Genomic DNA, 16816 nt, shown 5'->3' with positions numbered 1-16816 from the left:
ATCTGGTGGTGTGAAGCTATAGGATCTGATGGTGTGAAGCTATAGGATCTGGTGGTATGAAGCTAGGTTGGCAATGCAAACCCCTTCAGCACTGAAGAAGTAAACTGAACCATAAGACGTTTTCCTTCTTTTGTGATTGTAAAATCTGCAGGTTGACGTTCAAATCCGCGCCTGCTACGAACAAACCATGGCGGAGTGGCTTGGCTGCGAGGCCATCGTGCGGCAGAGAGAGAAGGAGATCCACGCGGCCGCTCTGCTGAAGTGTTCCTCTGGGGCCAGTCTGGATATCCAGATCCAAAAGATGATGCACGGAGATTCCACCGTCAGCAATGAGGTCAGCGGTGATGATGTCATGGCCAGTCCTGCTGTCGTCCACGTGTCACAACAGCTCGCTCGAAAAAAGCCAATAGCGCTGTAAAATGTGACGATAAAAGCCGAAAACATTAGGCCTTCATTAGGTTTTTTCTTCTTTCTTTTCTTTTAATGAGCTCTGCGGCTTCAAAATTTGCTGTTTTTTTGGTTTTAACCATTGTTCACATGTCTTACAGTCCTCCCCGAGCTGCAGCTCAGACCAACAGAACCATGCGCGGTTGCAGAGTGACTCCAGTTCAAGCACGCAGGTAACCGCGTCAAGTTACCGGCTTCGTCAGAGACCTGTTTTACGTTCACCGCAAATACTATACAGAGCGGCTACGGAATAGGTAGCAAAAAAAAATAGCAAAATTCGAAAAGTGATGAAAAACGTGAGCTTCTTACTTGGGGAACATTCACCTAAATGTTTGGGAATCGTTAGGCCATTGTATTTTTTTTTAAAACTTGGAGAAAATTGGCACGCTGGACATTATTCTCCTGAAAAGAAAAAAAAAGCCACATCGGCTGATCTTTGACCAAATAACATTCATGCAAATAAAAAAATAAAAAATACTTTAAGATATAATGGCACATCTATTTTGTATAACTCAAAAAACAACAGTCGGAAGCTGGCAGGAGACTTCGCAAAGAAGAGCACACCCCAGGGGCATATAAAAAGTCACTTTGTATTTACATATTGTTAAAATATAGGAGAGAGCAGAGCTCATTGAAAAAACATTTTAAAAAATAAAGCATTAAAAAAGGTTCTAGTGACCTCGGATGTATTAAAACATGGAACACATCAACAGAGATTAAGGTGTAAATAATACACCATATAGTGAGTGATAATAACTACAAAGGGAAGGGGTTTGTCAATTTAGAGTGCGTCTGGGTATCTCAGTTTAACTGTGAGAAGGTATTTCATTTGATAACACAATTCGGTTTCAAAATCAGCTCTCAGGGGAATTCCCCAATGCGGTAGGGGCTGATCGACCGTGTAAAAGGTTTAGATATAATCAACAGCAAGTTTGGTTCACTCTAATAAGAGCCCTGATAGCTGTCAAATAGGACTATAGTAGATACCTCATATTCAAATGTCTAGCTGGAATACGAGAACTACATTAACCCTCGCCAATTGGCAAATCTAAGCCTACAACTCCGTCTCACTCTCTGCAACAGCACTTCCTGGATGACGTCACAGCATCGTTACGCCCTGCGCGTTTCGCTCACTAACGGAGCTTCGTCAGGCGCAGAGCAAGCTGAGGTATCCGTAGTTCCTGGGTTAAATAGTGTATTGTCGTGGTAACTAATTGCAGTGAAAGGATAACCCGTTTCCTGATTGTCAGGTACTAAACAGTACTAAACAGAAAATCTATGCATGTCCCTCAGATGCTAGTTCTTTCAGTAGAAGAGAAATAATAAACAAACTAATTTAGTTAATAGAGCTCAACTATCATTTTAGATGTCTATATATATAGGATAATGAAATTCTTCGTAAACACATTGATACTGCTTTTTATACATATTTACATCTATTAAATGAGGACATCAACAGATATTAATTAATAAATCCCCTTATACGGTTATGCTCAGGGAGTGGTTGGGAGAAAATAATCGATAAATAATCACTGTGAAGGGATTTATCTCTGCTGATGCGCTTCTGGTGTTAATACATCATAGATCACTGGTACCTTTTTTGATGCTTCATGTTTTTCAATGAGCTCAGCTCCCTCCTATTTTTTAATAATATGTAAATAAAAGTGGCGTTTTCTATGCCCCTTGGGTGTGCTCCACAAGTGTACAATTCTTTGAGAAGGTTTCCTCCCGATTGTTGGTTTGTGACCGTTTTCTACAAGCACACGGATTGTCACTCCCCCACTGCAGCTCATTGGACTGGGGGCAGAAATTAATGATGCAATTCTTCTTGCTAATTATGGCTGAATATAGATTTATGAAGACGTGTTGAGGGGTGCAGTCTTTTGGTTTCCCTATATATCTATGTTGTATAAATCTTTATTTTATTATTTGAGCAGCAGTATTAATGATGGAGATGAGAATAAGATTTGGCCTGGCATTTTGAGAGAGAAAAAGATTCCAACGGAGTCTTGGAACGGGTTTTCATTTACTGTGGTTTCTCTTTGTCAGAGGTCCATGTGTGTTTAACAAGGGTTTGCACTCCCAGAACCCCCTCTATCCCCATCCCAATCTTTGTATTGGCTCTCTGATAAGGACAGGGCAGAGGGTGAAGAATACACTTGACTGACATACCCTCCCTCTTTAATTTGTGTGATTTTCAGAAGAAGAACGATGGCCAAATCGTTGCATGATTTGATTTAGTTTAGGGAATCCAATTAGGTTGTTCATTTGTTTCCAACGGGCCTATTTTGTTTTTAGCTGGTTACATAAGATTGCACCTAAGGGCTGTTATATACTGTGTGCGGCCGTGCGAGCGAGCGCGCGTGCCTGTGCGAGGACGCGTGCACGTTCCGCACACGTTTTGTGTGTATACTGTGCGCGTGTGTGTATATGTGTGTGTGTGTGTGTGTGTGTATATGTGTGTGTGTGTGTATATGTGTGTGTGTATATGTGTGTGTGTATATGTGTGTGTGTGTGTGTGTGTGTGTGTATATGTGTGTGTGTGTGTGTGTATATGTGTGTGTGTATATGTGTGTGTGTGTGTGTGTGTGTATATGTGTGTGTTTAAATAACTTTTCAAATAAATAAATCCTTTAATAATTTTTTTAATAACATTGTACATACATACACACACACACACATATACACATATATACTTACATTTCTAGTGGTGGTAGCGGCGCAAATTAATTATTTTACTCATCTTCCCCCCTGTCGGCCGGTTCCACTCTCCCTGTCGTGCGCGCGCGGCACCATTATAGAATGGCTGACTAACCTCACCCAACTAAAACTGCCGCACGCGCGCACAGCATAGCGCGAGCCCCCGCACTATAGAACCAGCCTAAGCTGGACACTCCATGTAAATCTTTGCACCGTTTGTCGCACAGGTTTTCGAGTCGGTAGAAGAAGCCGAACAAACAGAAACGAGAAGCGAGGAGAGCAAACCTCCGAAGCTTTCCAACGGGACGGTGCCTAACGGGACCTGCTCTCCAGATTCCGGCCACCCCTCCTCCCGGAATTTCTCCATTACCTCCGGGTACTCGGAGCACAGCTTCAGCACGGACGACAACGCTTCTACAGAGACTAACAAAAATGCCCTCTACCTGCACATGAAACCGGGAGCTTCCGGCAGCAGAAAGCAGAACAGCTCAGACAATATCTTGCTGGACAACAAGAGGGCAGAAGAGGAGCTTCCCAGCTTGGACTGTGAAGCGACAACCAACGAGAGCTTGGACGACTTTCAATCCATGAACGAAAGCACAGAGGAGATCCTGCTGGACAAGGAGATCGCCGTGCTCTCTGTCTTGGAAGCCTGGCCGGACAGCGAAGCCGAGAAGGAGAGCCTGGTGGGAAGCGAAGACAACTTGTCGGAGGAGCCGGAGATGGAGAGTTTGTATCCACAGCTTGACTCTTTGATTGTCATTGACGCCACAATGTCTGTAGTGTCCCCCGTCTCTTCCACGGGAGTGGCGTATTCGGTAAGTCTCTCGGAACATGGGAGGTTGGCCTTTTGCATGTCTGTAGGGTAATAAATTAGCAGTGGTAAGAGCTTTGTAGCGGGTAAACCTGGTTTGAATCCCAGTGTTGGCTCTCCTTGTGACCTTGGACAAGTCACTATGGGTTTATTTATCAAAGTCTCCCAGCGGCATTAATCCGGCACCAGATGTATTAAGGAAAAACATTCCCATTGAAGCCAACAGAATGTTGTTGCTTGATAAATCTGGTGTTTTTTGCACCAGTTTGGCCCTGGTGTTGCAGCTGGAAGACTGCGATAAATGACCATCTTCATCTTTTTGTATCTCAGGCACCAACATTAGACTGTGAGCTCTTCAGGTGCACTGATCCCAATGCGGATGATGGGAATGGAAGAGGAGGTCACCTCTTCCATTCCTGGTCCGGTCAGATCGCATTCAGTGCTCCATAGTGCCGCAGCTCTTCCAAGAACACAAGTATTTCCCACTTAGTGGAATACATTCTTTAAAAGCAGACCCGAAGGCAACTTGCAATGAAAGCTCCATTGAATGTTCCCTGCTTCGGGTAAGATGATCTCACCCCGTATATATATATATATACACTGTAGTGCCGACGAGTATTCTAAAACAAATCTGGGGCTATCACCAACAAGATCCAGGTACATGCTGGGTACATGCTGGGTACATGCTGCAACATTTCAATGACATTTCTGCAGACAGACTAATGGCCCATCGGATTAACAGCGGTGGTCCCTGGCTGCCAGAGACCCCTGCTGTGTTAATCCGATGGGCCATTAGTCTCTGCAGAAATGTCACTGAAATGTTGCAGCATGTACCCAGCATGTACCCAGCATGTACCTGGATCTTGTTGGTGATAGCCCCAGATTTTCCAAGGCAAATTTAAGGCAAGTTTTAGAATACTCGTCGACGCACCTGTATATATATATATATTTTTACGGCTAGTCCAGGGTGCCGAACTGAAATACATAACTCCCTGAATCATGCGACTTTGCAACAACAGTAGTGCATGGATTGAATTGCAAATCGCACAATCACACGTTAAAACTCCCGTAACAGAAATGCGTTATCACGCGGTACCGGGCGTAATAACGTTGGCTATATCTGCATGTTTAAATGATCCCTGCTGCAGGATTTGGGATTGCAGAGCTTGTATAGTATGTGTGTCGTACCTTCGATGATTAATCTGTCTGGAGCGGGGGCGTAGGATGCATTGCAGTGTCCACCTGGCAGGTGTTTAGTGGATTTGCCATTGAATCAGGACTATTTGATGCACCAGCTCATCTGTTTCCTAAAAGGTGTTCTCTGTGTCCTCTCTGGATTTTTAACCCCCTCAGCAAGAACTCCTGGACATGTACACCATCAACCTGCACCGCATAGAGAAGGACGTGCAGAGGTGCGACCGCAACTATTGGTATTTCACGCCCGCCAACCTGGAGAAACTCCGCAATGTTATGTGCAGGTATCTGTCATGTAGAAGTAGCCACCCTGCTACAAAACAGAGCAATATCTGGCAGTTCATGCAATGGCACCAATAGCTGAAATAGCTGCAGCATTAAAGCGATATTATAAAGGGGATTCTTTTTTAGGAAAGGTTAGGATTTGCATGTAACCCCTTCTCTGCCAGTGGGCCTCAAACGCTTTGCAAACCATTAAAGGCAGTGCTTTTTGCTAGATTCAGCTGTCAGCAGGACTATGTAATTATGAATTAGATTGTAAGCTCTTCGGGACAGGGACACCTTTTCCGAAGTGTCACTTTTGTGTCTGAAACACTTCTTCCCATTATGTGTTATTTGTATTATTACTACGGCCACAGTCACTGCGTGCACGCGCGCATCGGAGCGCCTGGCGGCGCGTGCACCAGTTTCAGCCGCGACCTGTGGTCTGTGGTTGCGCGTCAGGAGAAGAGCAGGAGGTCGTTATGGGGGGAGGGGCATGGCGGGGGCGTGGTCATGACATCACGCGGCTGGTTCGCCGTCATTGGCTGAGCCGCCGCCGTGACGTGGCAAACGCTCGGCCGCCGAGCCAAAAGAAAAAAATCTTGTCTTTTGGCAAAGGCGGGTCGTGCATCGCGCTCTGCGCAGGCGCGCAGCCGCGCAGCCGCGGTGACTGGGGCCAGCCCCATAGAGGGCCGTATCTTATTCACGCCGCACGCAGCTGTGAGCAGTGGGGACGAGGCCTATGAAGGATTACTGAGACGTCATGCTCTGCGAGTGCTTGTGTTATCTTTTGTATTTCTTCATATATCCCTTTCTTTATCTCTGTATCTTCCAGCTACGTCTGGCAGCACATTGAGATCGGATACGTTCAAGGGATGTGTGATCTTCTGGCCCCTCTCTTAGTAATACTAGACGATGGTACGGACAACTCTATGGGATCCTCTTTACTGTTAGTAGCCCTGCGAGTCTGAATGATGAGGGGTGGGAGCATGTACGCACTTGGCCACGGTGGTTATATTTTCACATTGTTGTCATGCAGAGGCCTTGGCATTCAGCTGCTTCACGGAGCTAATGAAAAGGATGAATCAGAATTTCCCCCACGGAGGTGCCATGGACACACACTTTGCCAACATGAGATCTCTCATACAGGTATTTGCAGAAGGTTATCAAACACAGACACTTTCAATGGCAAGGCCAGTTCTAGGCGGTAAATCATGTCCCAAAGTAGAGGTGGGTGTTGATACTCCATCACACATTCTGGTCTCCTGACCCCTTCTCCTTATCTTCTGTTACATCTCAGTCTTTAGGTCACATTGGCACTAGGCATGGCTGACCCCTTAACCCATTCAACATATCACTGTCATTAGGTCACTTTGGGCCACTGTGCGGCTGACCCATTTAACTCTTTAAGCAGGTTTCCTACTCAAATGTAAATAGCAGATGTGGGGGAGAAGACCATAGAGATGAGAGAGGAGGATAATGGCCCATTGTGGACAGAGGGAATGGGCACCCAAATTGCTGGATCCAACTCTATTCAAAGGGCATGAATGAGGAAGAGGGAAAATGGTAGAACAAGAGAACTTTCACTTAAGCAGAGGTAGTAGAGTCAAATACAGCAAAAGGAAACCTTAAATAATTTAGAAAATAAAGAGATCAGGGTCTAATAAGGATTTCCAGTACGTAGGGTAGAACAGTTCTCACATTCTACTCTGTTGATATGTTGTATTTTGCATTGAACTATATATGTTAGCCAATGCAAAACCCCAAGAATATTAGAACAAACGCAATACTAATTTTTTGATATCTTCTGTTTTGAACCCTTAAGGCTCTCATAGCGGTCAATAATTTCATTTCCGAGAACTAGAGCCTCAGCTAAAGCCGACTGGTAAAGTGGCTGAACCCAGGAAGATCTGTCATTATTTTTTGAAGACTGGCAGGACGAGAATAGTCCTCTTAGGGTGATCACCCATAGAAACGTACCTAAGGTCGCGGAAATAGACAGGAGATAATGACTACCTGGTTAGTCTGCTGTGATACCTAAGAGAACATGTAGCGTTGCTAACTGCAATCCAGGAGACGGAGCAGCAGGGCAGAGGTAGGGAGTACAGTATCCGACCCTTGACCTCAGATCTAGTGCCTAGACAAGCAAGAATAGTTAGGTCTGGTTACAGGATCGTGGGCAGGGTGCCGCAGCATAGTCAGGGTCACGGTTCAGAAGGTCAGGACAAGAGATGGCAGCATAGTCGGGGTCACGGTTCCAAAGGTCAGGGCAAGAGACAGCAGCACAGTCGGGGTCACGGTTCCAAAGGTCAGGGCAAGAGACGGCAGCATAGTCGGGGTCACAGTTCCAAATTAAGAGCACGTTCCAGTAGAGGTTCAGCAAGGCAAAGCATAACAAGAAACAGCCAGGGTCCAGGAACAAAGAACTGATCACACTGGTGGAGATGTATAGGCCTAGACCAGGCACACAATGACCAGTTCAAGGAAGAAGCTAACTTCCTGAGTCGGTGGCCATCCTGGTGCACCCGACGAAGACAGAGAAGTGACCACGTTATTGCACCCGATGACTCCTCACACATATTACCTCTGGCTTTTCCCATATGTACAATGCCTTCTGATTTCCTGTATTAGCCTCAATATTGTTTTTTTTTTTCATCCTTCCCCACCAGATTCTGGACTCTGAGCTTTTTGAGCTGATGCATCAAAACGGTGATTACACCCACTTCTACTTCTGCTATCGGTGGTTCCTTCTCGACTTCAAACGAGGTCAGTGACCAAGCGATGTCTTTGCATTCGCCTGTCTTTATCGGGGGTCTTGTATAAGCCTTTGACATGAGGGGGTGGACAGGCTCTTCAATCATTAATTGCAAGATGTGGGGTTTCCTCCAGTGGACATACCTATTCTAACTAAATTAATAAACACCTAGGGGAATCATGACGTGACCCTTAACAATTTTCAAAGTACTTGGCATTCTCATGTATTTTATTGGAGAGATTGCACCTTTGAACTTGCAGTCCAAGTAATATCCTACATGTGTTTTTTTTGTTGTTGTTATGTTAAAAAAAAACATGTTTTTATTGTTTTTCTGGGAGAAATCACATAATGATACAGAGCCCGTTGTATACAGCTTAGTCCAGAGAGAACAATTCTTAAACATATACAGTACATAGATCATATACGGAATACACATCTTAAACAATGCATAGAGATAGGTATATTGGCTGGGGCATAGGAGCATAATGACGGCTCATTGGACCCGACGACCTCAAGTGCTGAAAGGACGTTCCTTTGTGAACCGAGCCGGGATCACGTGGACCCTGAGGTACTCGTCAGACTAACGCCTCAGAGAGGTTTGAAAAGGGATAGAAGAAGAGATAGGGGGGGGGGGGGAGAAAAGAGAGGGAGAGGGGGGGGAGAGGAGGGGAAGTTAGGGAGGGGGAATGAGATGAGAAGGGGGGAAGAACAGATCCCCACGTCCTTCCAGCACCAACCCCCGCCCGGATCGAGAGGACACATCCAAGACCGGGCGAGCCGGGGACAGTATCTATCATAGTCTCCTACCATCCACATTTGTACACTTTAGTTGTACAGTATGGCCAGAGTTCCCAAACCCTGTTGAATTGGTCAATTTTCTGGCTCAGGAGAGCCGAGAGGTATTCCATTAATTTGACATTACCCATTCTCCGTAGCACCACCTGTTTGGATGGGGGCTTAAGTTTTTTCCAGTTAGCGGTTAGTGAGCATCGCGCCGCCGTGAGGACGAGTGAGATCAATTTTTAAGGGGGGCCGAGGCCTCTTCGACGGGTTTCGCCAAGAGCAACACCAGCTGATCCAGGTGTACATCCCCTTCAATCAGCTCCTTGTGTTTTTGTTTTTTTTTACATAAATTAGTTCTGTACTATGAGAAAAAAAAATTTTAAGACATTTTCCACGTGTTATAATGTAACGAGCATTTTTTATTTCTATAGCAACCATTCTCAAAGTCACATCCTCTTCTGAAACTGGCCCTGGCACACCCCTTTTTGAGCCCTGCCCTCTCTCTAGCAGTGCACCAATTGTATCTAGTGACTGCCTGGTCACATGATCTTCCCCACAGAACTTTGCATCTTGAGTCCTGTTCTGCTGCACTGACAGCCATTTAGTGAACCCCCGAGCCGAATCATCGCCGATCGATCGGCAACTTAGCTAATCACTTGTCAGTGTGTAGCTTGTATTGATGCACATATTGAATGGAAACTTTTTTTTTTAAACGACAGCTTGAACTGCTGCTTTAAGCTGAAAGATTTCTGATTTAGAGCAGTATATTATAGATTCATTGACCTGCCATGTTCCCATCATCAATAGCTTTGTCAGATCTCATGCTTTTAATTATGCATTTCAATAACTCTGTAACATAACCACACTGCCATCTCCAGATGCACTTACTCACCCTCTTGGCTGTGCTTCTCATCTCGGGAAGTATTATTATACTAGGATATACAGTGTACCGTTGCAACCCGCCTTGCCTGGATCTAAAGGAGGTCACATCTGAGTAGTTATGTACAATGGCAGGGCTCAGTCTCGTACTGGGTGCTGGGTAGGGGCAAGGTGAACCTGCTCGATGGGCAGGTCCATTGTGGGAGCAGGCTGTAGTATGGGCAGCTCTATGAGGACAGTGGCGGTCAGGGCAACCCTATGAGACGACGACAATTGGCATCACTCTCCCACAAACTTAGGTTTCCTGTTCATTTTAACAGGCGCTAGCTGAGGAAGGGCAGGTTACTAACTGGAAAACAACAAAGGATGACAGGACACATCTTAATACAGCTCAACCCCATTATAGCGCGATCTGCTACAATGCGGATCCACTCATAACGCGATCTGAATGTGGCTCCCAATTTATAAACATCTCCAAGGGTTTTTTTTTTTTTAATAACATTCAATACTTTATTGACTTATTCGGTATCTGCAGCTCTCTCCTCTTCCTGCTTCATCAGGCTGCGTCCACGTGCGCTGCTTTCGAGCGCAGAGGAGGGTCACATGACCCTTCTCTGACCAATAACAGCCCAACAGTGAATACATTTTATATAATACACATGTAGGAATCGAACCCATGACCCTTCATATGCTAGTAGCAATTCTCTAGCTGCTACACCATAGGGTTGGTGTGATGAAACTGACTCTATAAACACACTTAACATATACTGCACAATGCAATTCCATAGATGTTAAGTTTGTTTATAGAGGCAGATTCAGCGCACCAACGCTGTGGTATAGCAGCTAGAGAATTGCTACTAGCATATGAAGGGTCATGGGTTCGATTCCTGCATGTGTATTATATCAAATGTATTCACTGTTGGGCTGATATTGGTCAGAGAAGGGTCATATGACCCTCCTCTGCGCTCGAAAGTCAGGTAAGTCCTCGTTGATTGTGGCGGCCATTTCACGATCCCGGTTATAATGCGGTCTTATTATGTGGTCCCGAGCACCGTGTTATAACAGGGTTCAGCTGTACATATTACTAAACACACAAACCTATGCATAGGACTCACAGTGAGGGCCCCAGTCATGTTCTAGAAGTAGGTTCTTCAGAGCTATATATACCCTTACATTGACGTCATACATCACTTGTTGGGGAGGGGAGTAACCTGAGTGAGCTCAAACGGTTAACCCCCTAACGCAATCATCCCTTTTCAGAAACTGGTAGTCCTCCAAGTGAGGACGTTGTTCTCTCTCCCAATTAAACAGCAAATAATAATACCACTTATGAGCCCATTCACATGTCTCAGACAGGTCCACAAACCTATAATCTCTCGGTATACAGCGCTTCCACTGCAGCCAGGGACTGAATTACTGGTTTCTCAGCATCTGCAATAAGACCTTTCAGGCATGTGTAATTATAGGGGAATAATTGTACTTTACTGCAGTGTGTTAATTGAATTTAAAGGCTTAAAGGTATTTAGGCTGTGCAATTATTGCCCTACGGAGTCTTGCATGAAGTACTTAAATGACAGGTGCCCGTCATAACACTAAGAAAACAATGGTGGTTGCTAGGAGGCCCGTCCCTCTCGCTTCCCTGTAAGAGAGAGGGGTATGTTCCAGAGAGATTCTCAGTTAATATGATCTGCTCCACACAATGACAACGTTAAATGGTTTAAATAAGTCACACTGCTCCGTCTCCAGCTACATTACAAAGTAATAAGAAAATAACTGGCAGCAGCAATTTAAAGTGGCAAAACAGGTGAAATATTATGGCGTTTTTTAAGAAATCAGTTCTGTAGTATTAGATAATAGCCACGGTGTGTCTCTTAATGACATTTTTTATGAGTTTTAATATACTGAGCATCGTTCAAGATCTGTAGCAGGTTTTATCCCACCTCCCCCAGCAGTGCAAGATCTATAGCAGGTTTTATCCCCCCTCCCCAGGAATGCAAGATCTATAGCAGGTTTTATCCCCCCTCCCCAGCAGTGCAAGATCTATAGCAGGTTTTATCCCCCCTCCCCAGCAGTGCAAGATCTATAGCAGGTTTTATCCCCCCTCCCCAGCAGTGCAAGATCTATAGCAGGTTTTATCCCCCCTCCCCAGCAGTGCAAGATCTTGGCAACTCTTTCCTGTTTGGGGTTATTTGTATTGTATTGTATGTCTTTATTTATATTTATGGTGGAACGCCGGTAGTGTTTTGGTCACGGCAGATAGACCGCGGCGAAGTGTCCCATTCCGACTTAATGTGGCAGTAACCTAACTTAATGTCACATTGACACTAATGGTGTATCCCCAATGGACAACAAACATGGTATTAAGCTAATTTATCTCCCGTAAAGACGCAGCGTTAACTATAAAGGACGGGCAAATGAGGCGTTATCATAGCATCACGTATCCACTAAAGTCTGTTAACAATAACGCTGGGGCATAACGTTAGTTATTTACGTTATTACCTATACTTGGCGTTACTCCCATCCAGACACTGAAATGGAGAACACGCCGCCATTTTTTCGTCTTTTCCTATTTTAGGTAGCGTTTTGTTTTGTGTCCTGATTTAACAGCTGTTTGGATCTAGCCCTAAATGGAGCTTAAACCTTCTTTACTTCAGAAAGTGTTTGCTGATCACTTTTCCCTTGAAAAACTATTTTTTCCCCCAATATTATATACATTCACATTATGGATTTTCTACCCAAAAATGAGAACACCGTTTCAACAACATTCATCAAAACATTCGAGCTTTTGATGCTAGAGCTGCTGCCCTGGGTGTCAGGGGTTTGGATTCTAATACTGTTGGGTCTGATACTGATACCCCCTTCATCACAAAGGCCTTTAGACTGGTTTTAAGGATGTATATAAGGATGTGTGACTCATTTAAATATATTTTGTATAGCCAGTAGCAAATCTCCCAGGGTACCTGAGGTACGTTCCTTTTTCAGCACAAGCATCTCTCCCTAATTTATTTGGAGGGAGGGGACATATATACAACTGGAGATACCTAGCAAGTTAGGAACTCTTCCTTTTTCCCTGTCTTATGTATTTTATTTTTTTAATAAGGCAAAAATGGCACCAGCTGTGTGGCAGGGTAGAGTTAGACTTCGTCAACTCCATTTCAAGGTTGACTTGATGACCTTCAAAGCAGTAGCCAGGGTCCCAGCTATCTGAGAGAGCTTCTAGTTTCCTGCACTCCCATTCGCTCACTTCCATCTGGAGATGAAGGACTCCTAACAGTTCCCAGAATCTCCGTGACTTCCTTTGGCGCCCGAGCTGTTAGCCACACTGCTCCCACTCTCTGGAGCTCTCAACCGTGTACAGTCCAAGAGACCCTTGTCTGTCCTCTTAAAAGGACTATCGTTTTTTTTCCAGTGTTATTATTGTTTTCTGTTATTTTGTATTTCAGTAACAAAATAATAGAGCTCCTTACAAGACACGTAATTCATATACAGTATATGTAAATAAAATAGAAAAGCCCCCTCACTGGAAGGGGCAGTTCAGCTCTAGATACTGGGGGTCAGCTTAGAATGTTCCTCTGTACCCCTCTGTACCCCTGCTGCCTTAGCCCTAGTGGGTCACTGTAGTTTGGTTAACGTATCATTGGTTGAGTGTGTCTGTGGGTGTGAGCGGTGCATTGAATGGTGATGAAGATGCAGTAATACTACAAATCTGTGTGCCCATGGTGTGTCCATCTATGTCAGGGGTTCTCAACTCCAGTCCTCAAGGGCCGCCAACATGCAAAGTATTAAGGCTATCTCTGCTTCAGCACAGGTGGCGCAATCAGTGGCTGCCATTTTGATTGAGGCACCTGTGCTGAAGTAGGGATATCCTTAAAGAGGCAATCCAAGCCTTTTCCCCCCCTCATTTTTTTTAATACAAGATTGAAGCAGCGGGTCTCTAGAGCTGAACCTTATTAATTTCAGCTCTGGGGACCCCCTGCTTCCGGAGGTACTTACCTCTGTAGGGGGTGACGGTAGCCACTCCAGGGTTCACTATAAGGCTACGGCCCCAGTGTTTCCTGCACGGCACAACGCACAGCACACTCCCTATTGGTCCACCCGATCTACCCTGCCATTGGCTGCCGCACACCACTTGATCGCGTCCCTGCTGGCTGACACGCCATCGCGCTTCGTGAGTCACGACAACAGAAACCACTGGGGCCTGCCTGATTGAGATGAGTGTCTGGTGTGCGGCGCATACACCGTCGCGCTCGCCGCCGTGACCACCGGGGACTTAGCCTATTGCTGCTTTTCAAAGCTCCTGCGCTCTGCGGGCCAACAGGAAGCCATGATGTCATCTAGTGCGGCTTTCTATTGGCCCATGTGACGAGGACACGGCAGAAATACTGGCACCCCCTTTGGAGGTAAGTGTCCCTGGAAGCAGGGGTCCCCAGAACTAAAATGAATGGTGTTCAACTCCGGAGACCCCCTGCTTCAAACCTGTATTACAAAAATGAAGGGGGAGGCGGGGGAAACGTCTTGGATTACTCCTTTAAAACTTGACCTTGTTGGTGGCTCTTGAAGACTGGAGTTGAGCACCCCTGACCTATATTAAACAGTCTTGTTAGAGGTCAGGCACCAGCTGTATAACTATTTTGATGCAAGTCCCAACCCCTTCATTGCTACAGGTTCCTGCCTGCAAGGGGTGGAAGCAACCTAAAGTACACTGCAATTCGTTGTAATTGTTGAATAATGAGCCCCAAACCTCAAGGTTGGAGAAATTAAAATGTTCTTCTGTTGTTATCACTGCTGCTCAGCCCTTGACCTGGTGTGGGGCTCAGCTCCATCCAGTGTGGAGAAATACACTCCGGTTAGTTATTACTACAGTGCGTTACAGGGTAACCAATGCACAAACGTAACATAGCAAACCTAGCCTTGTATCTGCATGTTAAAGAGACTTCAAGCTCTCTCATCTTTGAGCATGGGAAGTGTTCAGAGATTTACAAAACAATTATAGAGTACTCATTTGCATAGAGGAGAGCCAGGTTCACCACTTAAAGTGAGCTGTTCTAATAGTTGTAGCGGTCAAGACGATCTAATCCCCTGATTGTTGCTCCACCAGAACTGGTCTACGATGATGTCTTCTCGGTTTGGGAGACCGTCTGGGCAGCAAAGCACGTGTCCTCTTCTCACTTCGTCCTGTTCATCGCCCTGGCCTTGGTGGAGGTTTATCGCGACATTATCCTGGAAAACAACATGGACTTCACTGATATCATCAAGTTCTTTAATGGTAAGCGCTTATGTAGTACAGTAAAATGTTCTTGCCATCTAGATTCCCCTATTATATCATCTGTTCATGACTGCAAAATTGGTGAGGGTATGGAGCCCTTTCACCACCAGAAGACTGCAATGTATTGAAGCAGCAAAACGATTAATATGATTATAGGTGGAACTGGGCGGACATGTGTCTTTTTTCGACCTAATCTACTATGTAACTATGATTGTTTTTCTTAATGATTTAGCTAATTGGCCATATTGTGAACTATTCACACTAGGCAAACGCAAGCACACTGTGTTGTTGTGTTGAAGACCTTTGCCGGTCAACCTCGTGTCTGTCTCACTTATAATAGACGATGTAGTCAACTTCCAACCCCGCGGAGTCTTTTATTGACCCCAACGCTTCGTCTTCCCTGCGTTTTCAGAAATGGCCGAGCGGCACACCGTGAAGCACATCCTAAAACTCGCCCGGGACCTTGTGTACAAAGTCCAGACCCTGATTGAGAACAAGTAAGGGACCCGGCCCCCCAGTCCTGATGAAGAAGCACAGCCAAACATTCACCTTAACACTTCTACTGCCATCGAGTCCTGGAAACATTATCCGGTGTGGTGCAGCTCCCTCCAGCAGTGAAGAGGGTATAAAAAAAAAGAATACATATCTAATCGACCAGTTATTTTTTACTTAATTAGATGCCAGAAGCACAAGCCACTTTCGGTAGCAGAAGAGTCGGCTACAAAGAGAAAAGGTTTCCTGTATTTGTTTCCCTTGACGCTACATTTTCTTTTAGCTTTATTATATTATTGTTAAACCAAAGATCTCGGAATGAGATTCAGTTACTCATTGATATCAAGGCCCATCCAAGGTTGCAAAGCTTGACGAAAACCGTCAGACTGAACTTGTCTTCAGTGCTGGCGTAAGGCACGGGCGATTAGTTGCAGGACCCCAGGCACAGAATGGGGGGGTGGGAGGGAAGGGATTAGGAGACCGTAAGCAAAAATAGGGTTGGTTCTTGATCACTCCCATTGAAGATGGAAATCCCCAAAAGTATATAGCCAGGTCTGACTGCTCATGGGGATCTCTCTGTCCCAACGTGTACACACAGTCCTCCAGAAATTATTAGGGCCCACTGACTGAAGTTAATTTATTGAGCCATAAATCCAGTGTTTTGCCTTTTTTTCAAGGGTAGCTCTTTCAAGGGAAACGTTTGGTTTATGGCTCAATAAATTCCCCTTTTCTTTTGCATTTAGTCCTGGCGATGATTAGGAGATCTTGCCACTAAACCTTCATGAACTACAGCAGGGATGGCCAACTCCAGTTCCACAAGGGCCACCAACCTGTCAGGTATTAAGGATTATCCCTGCTTCAGCACAGGCGGCTCAATCACTAATGGAGCCACCTGTGCTGAAGCAGGGATATCCTTAAAACCTGACCTGTTGGTGGCTCTTGAGGACTGGAGTTGGCCACTTCTTAACTACAGTCTCACACCACCGTGTCACAGGCTGCAGTGTATTTCATAGCACAGGACAATGGGAGTTTGAAGTTAGCAGTGTCATTTACTCTACCAATTTGAGATAAGTAGTACTATGCACATGACAACGTTATTGATCATATCCTTTTTGTCAAGTTAAAGCAGCAATCACCCCTAACTTTTTTTTTATTGGATGGGAACAGGGGGGTTGGTGGGGGGGGAGGTTCTGGGTGGGTGGGTTCTCCTGGGGGTGCCCCCAGA

At 45.3% G+C, this 16816-nt stretch overlaps 1 protein-coding gene across 2 annotated transcripts in view; it reads left to right on the top strand.

Moving 5' to 3' along the window:
* Window positions 1-16451, top strand: part of SGSM1 (small G protein signaling modulator 1) — a 152870-nt gene extending 136419 nt beyond the window's left edge. For both annotated transcript variants that reach the window (XM_075568735.1, XM_075568736.1), the window contains 9 exons: window positions 152-334; window positions 549-620; window positions 3375-3965; window positions 5315-5439; window positions 6252-6334; window positions 6456-6565; window positions 8086-8182; window positions 14932-15099; window positions 15512-16451. In XM_075568735.1, coding sequence (XP_075424850.1) covers window positions 152-334; window positions 549-620; window positions 3375-3965; window positions 5315-5439; window positions 6252-6334; window positions 6456-6565; window positions 8086-8182; window positions 14932-15099; window positions 15512-15600 — 1518 coding nt within the window. In that variant the 3' untranslated portion in view covers window positions 15601-16451. The remainder of the gene's footprint in view (window positions 1-151; window positions 335-548; window positions 621-3374; window positions 3966-5314; window positions 5440-6251; window positions 6335-6455; window positions 6566-8085; window positions 8183-14931; window positions 15100-15511) is intronic.
* The last annotated feature ends 365 nt before the right edge of the window (window positions 16452-16816 follow it).

Source organism: Ascaphus truei, chromosome 13 (assembly GCF_040206685.1).
Source record: "Ascaphus truei isolate aAscTru1 chromosome 13, aAscTru1.hap1, whole genome shotgun sequence".
NCBI classification, from domain to species: Eukaryota; Metazoa; Chordata; class Amphibia; order Anura; family Ascaphidae; genus Ascaphus; species Ascaphus truei.
The sequence above is the reverse complement of the archived record's forward strand: the minus strand, read 5'-3'. Positions and strand labels throughout refer to the sequence as shown.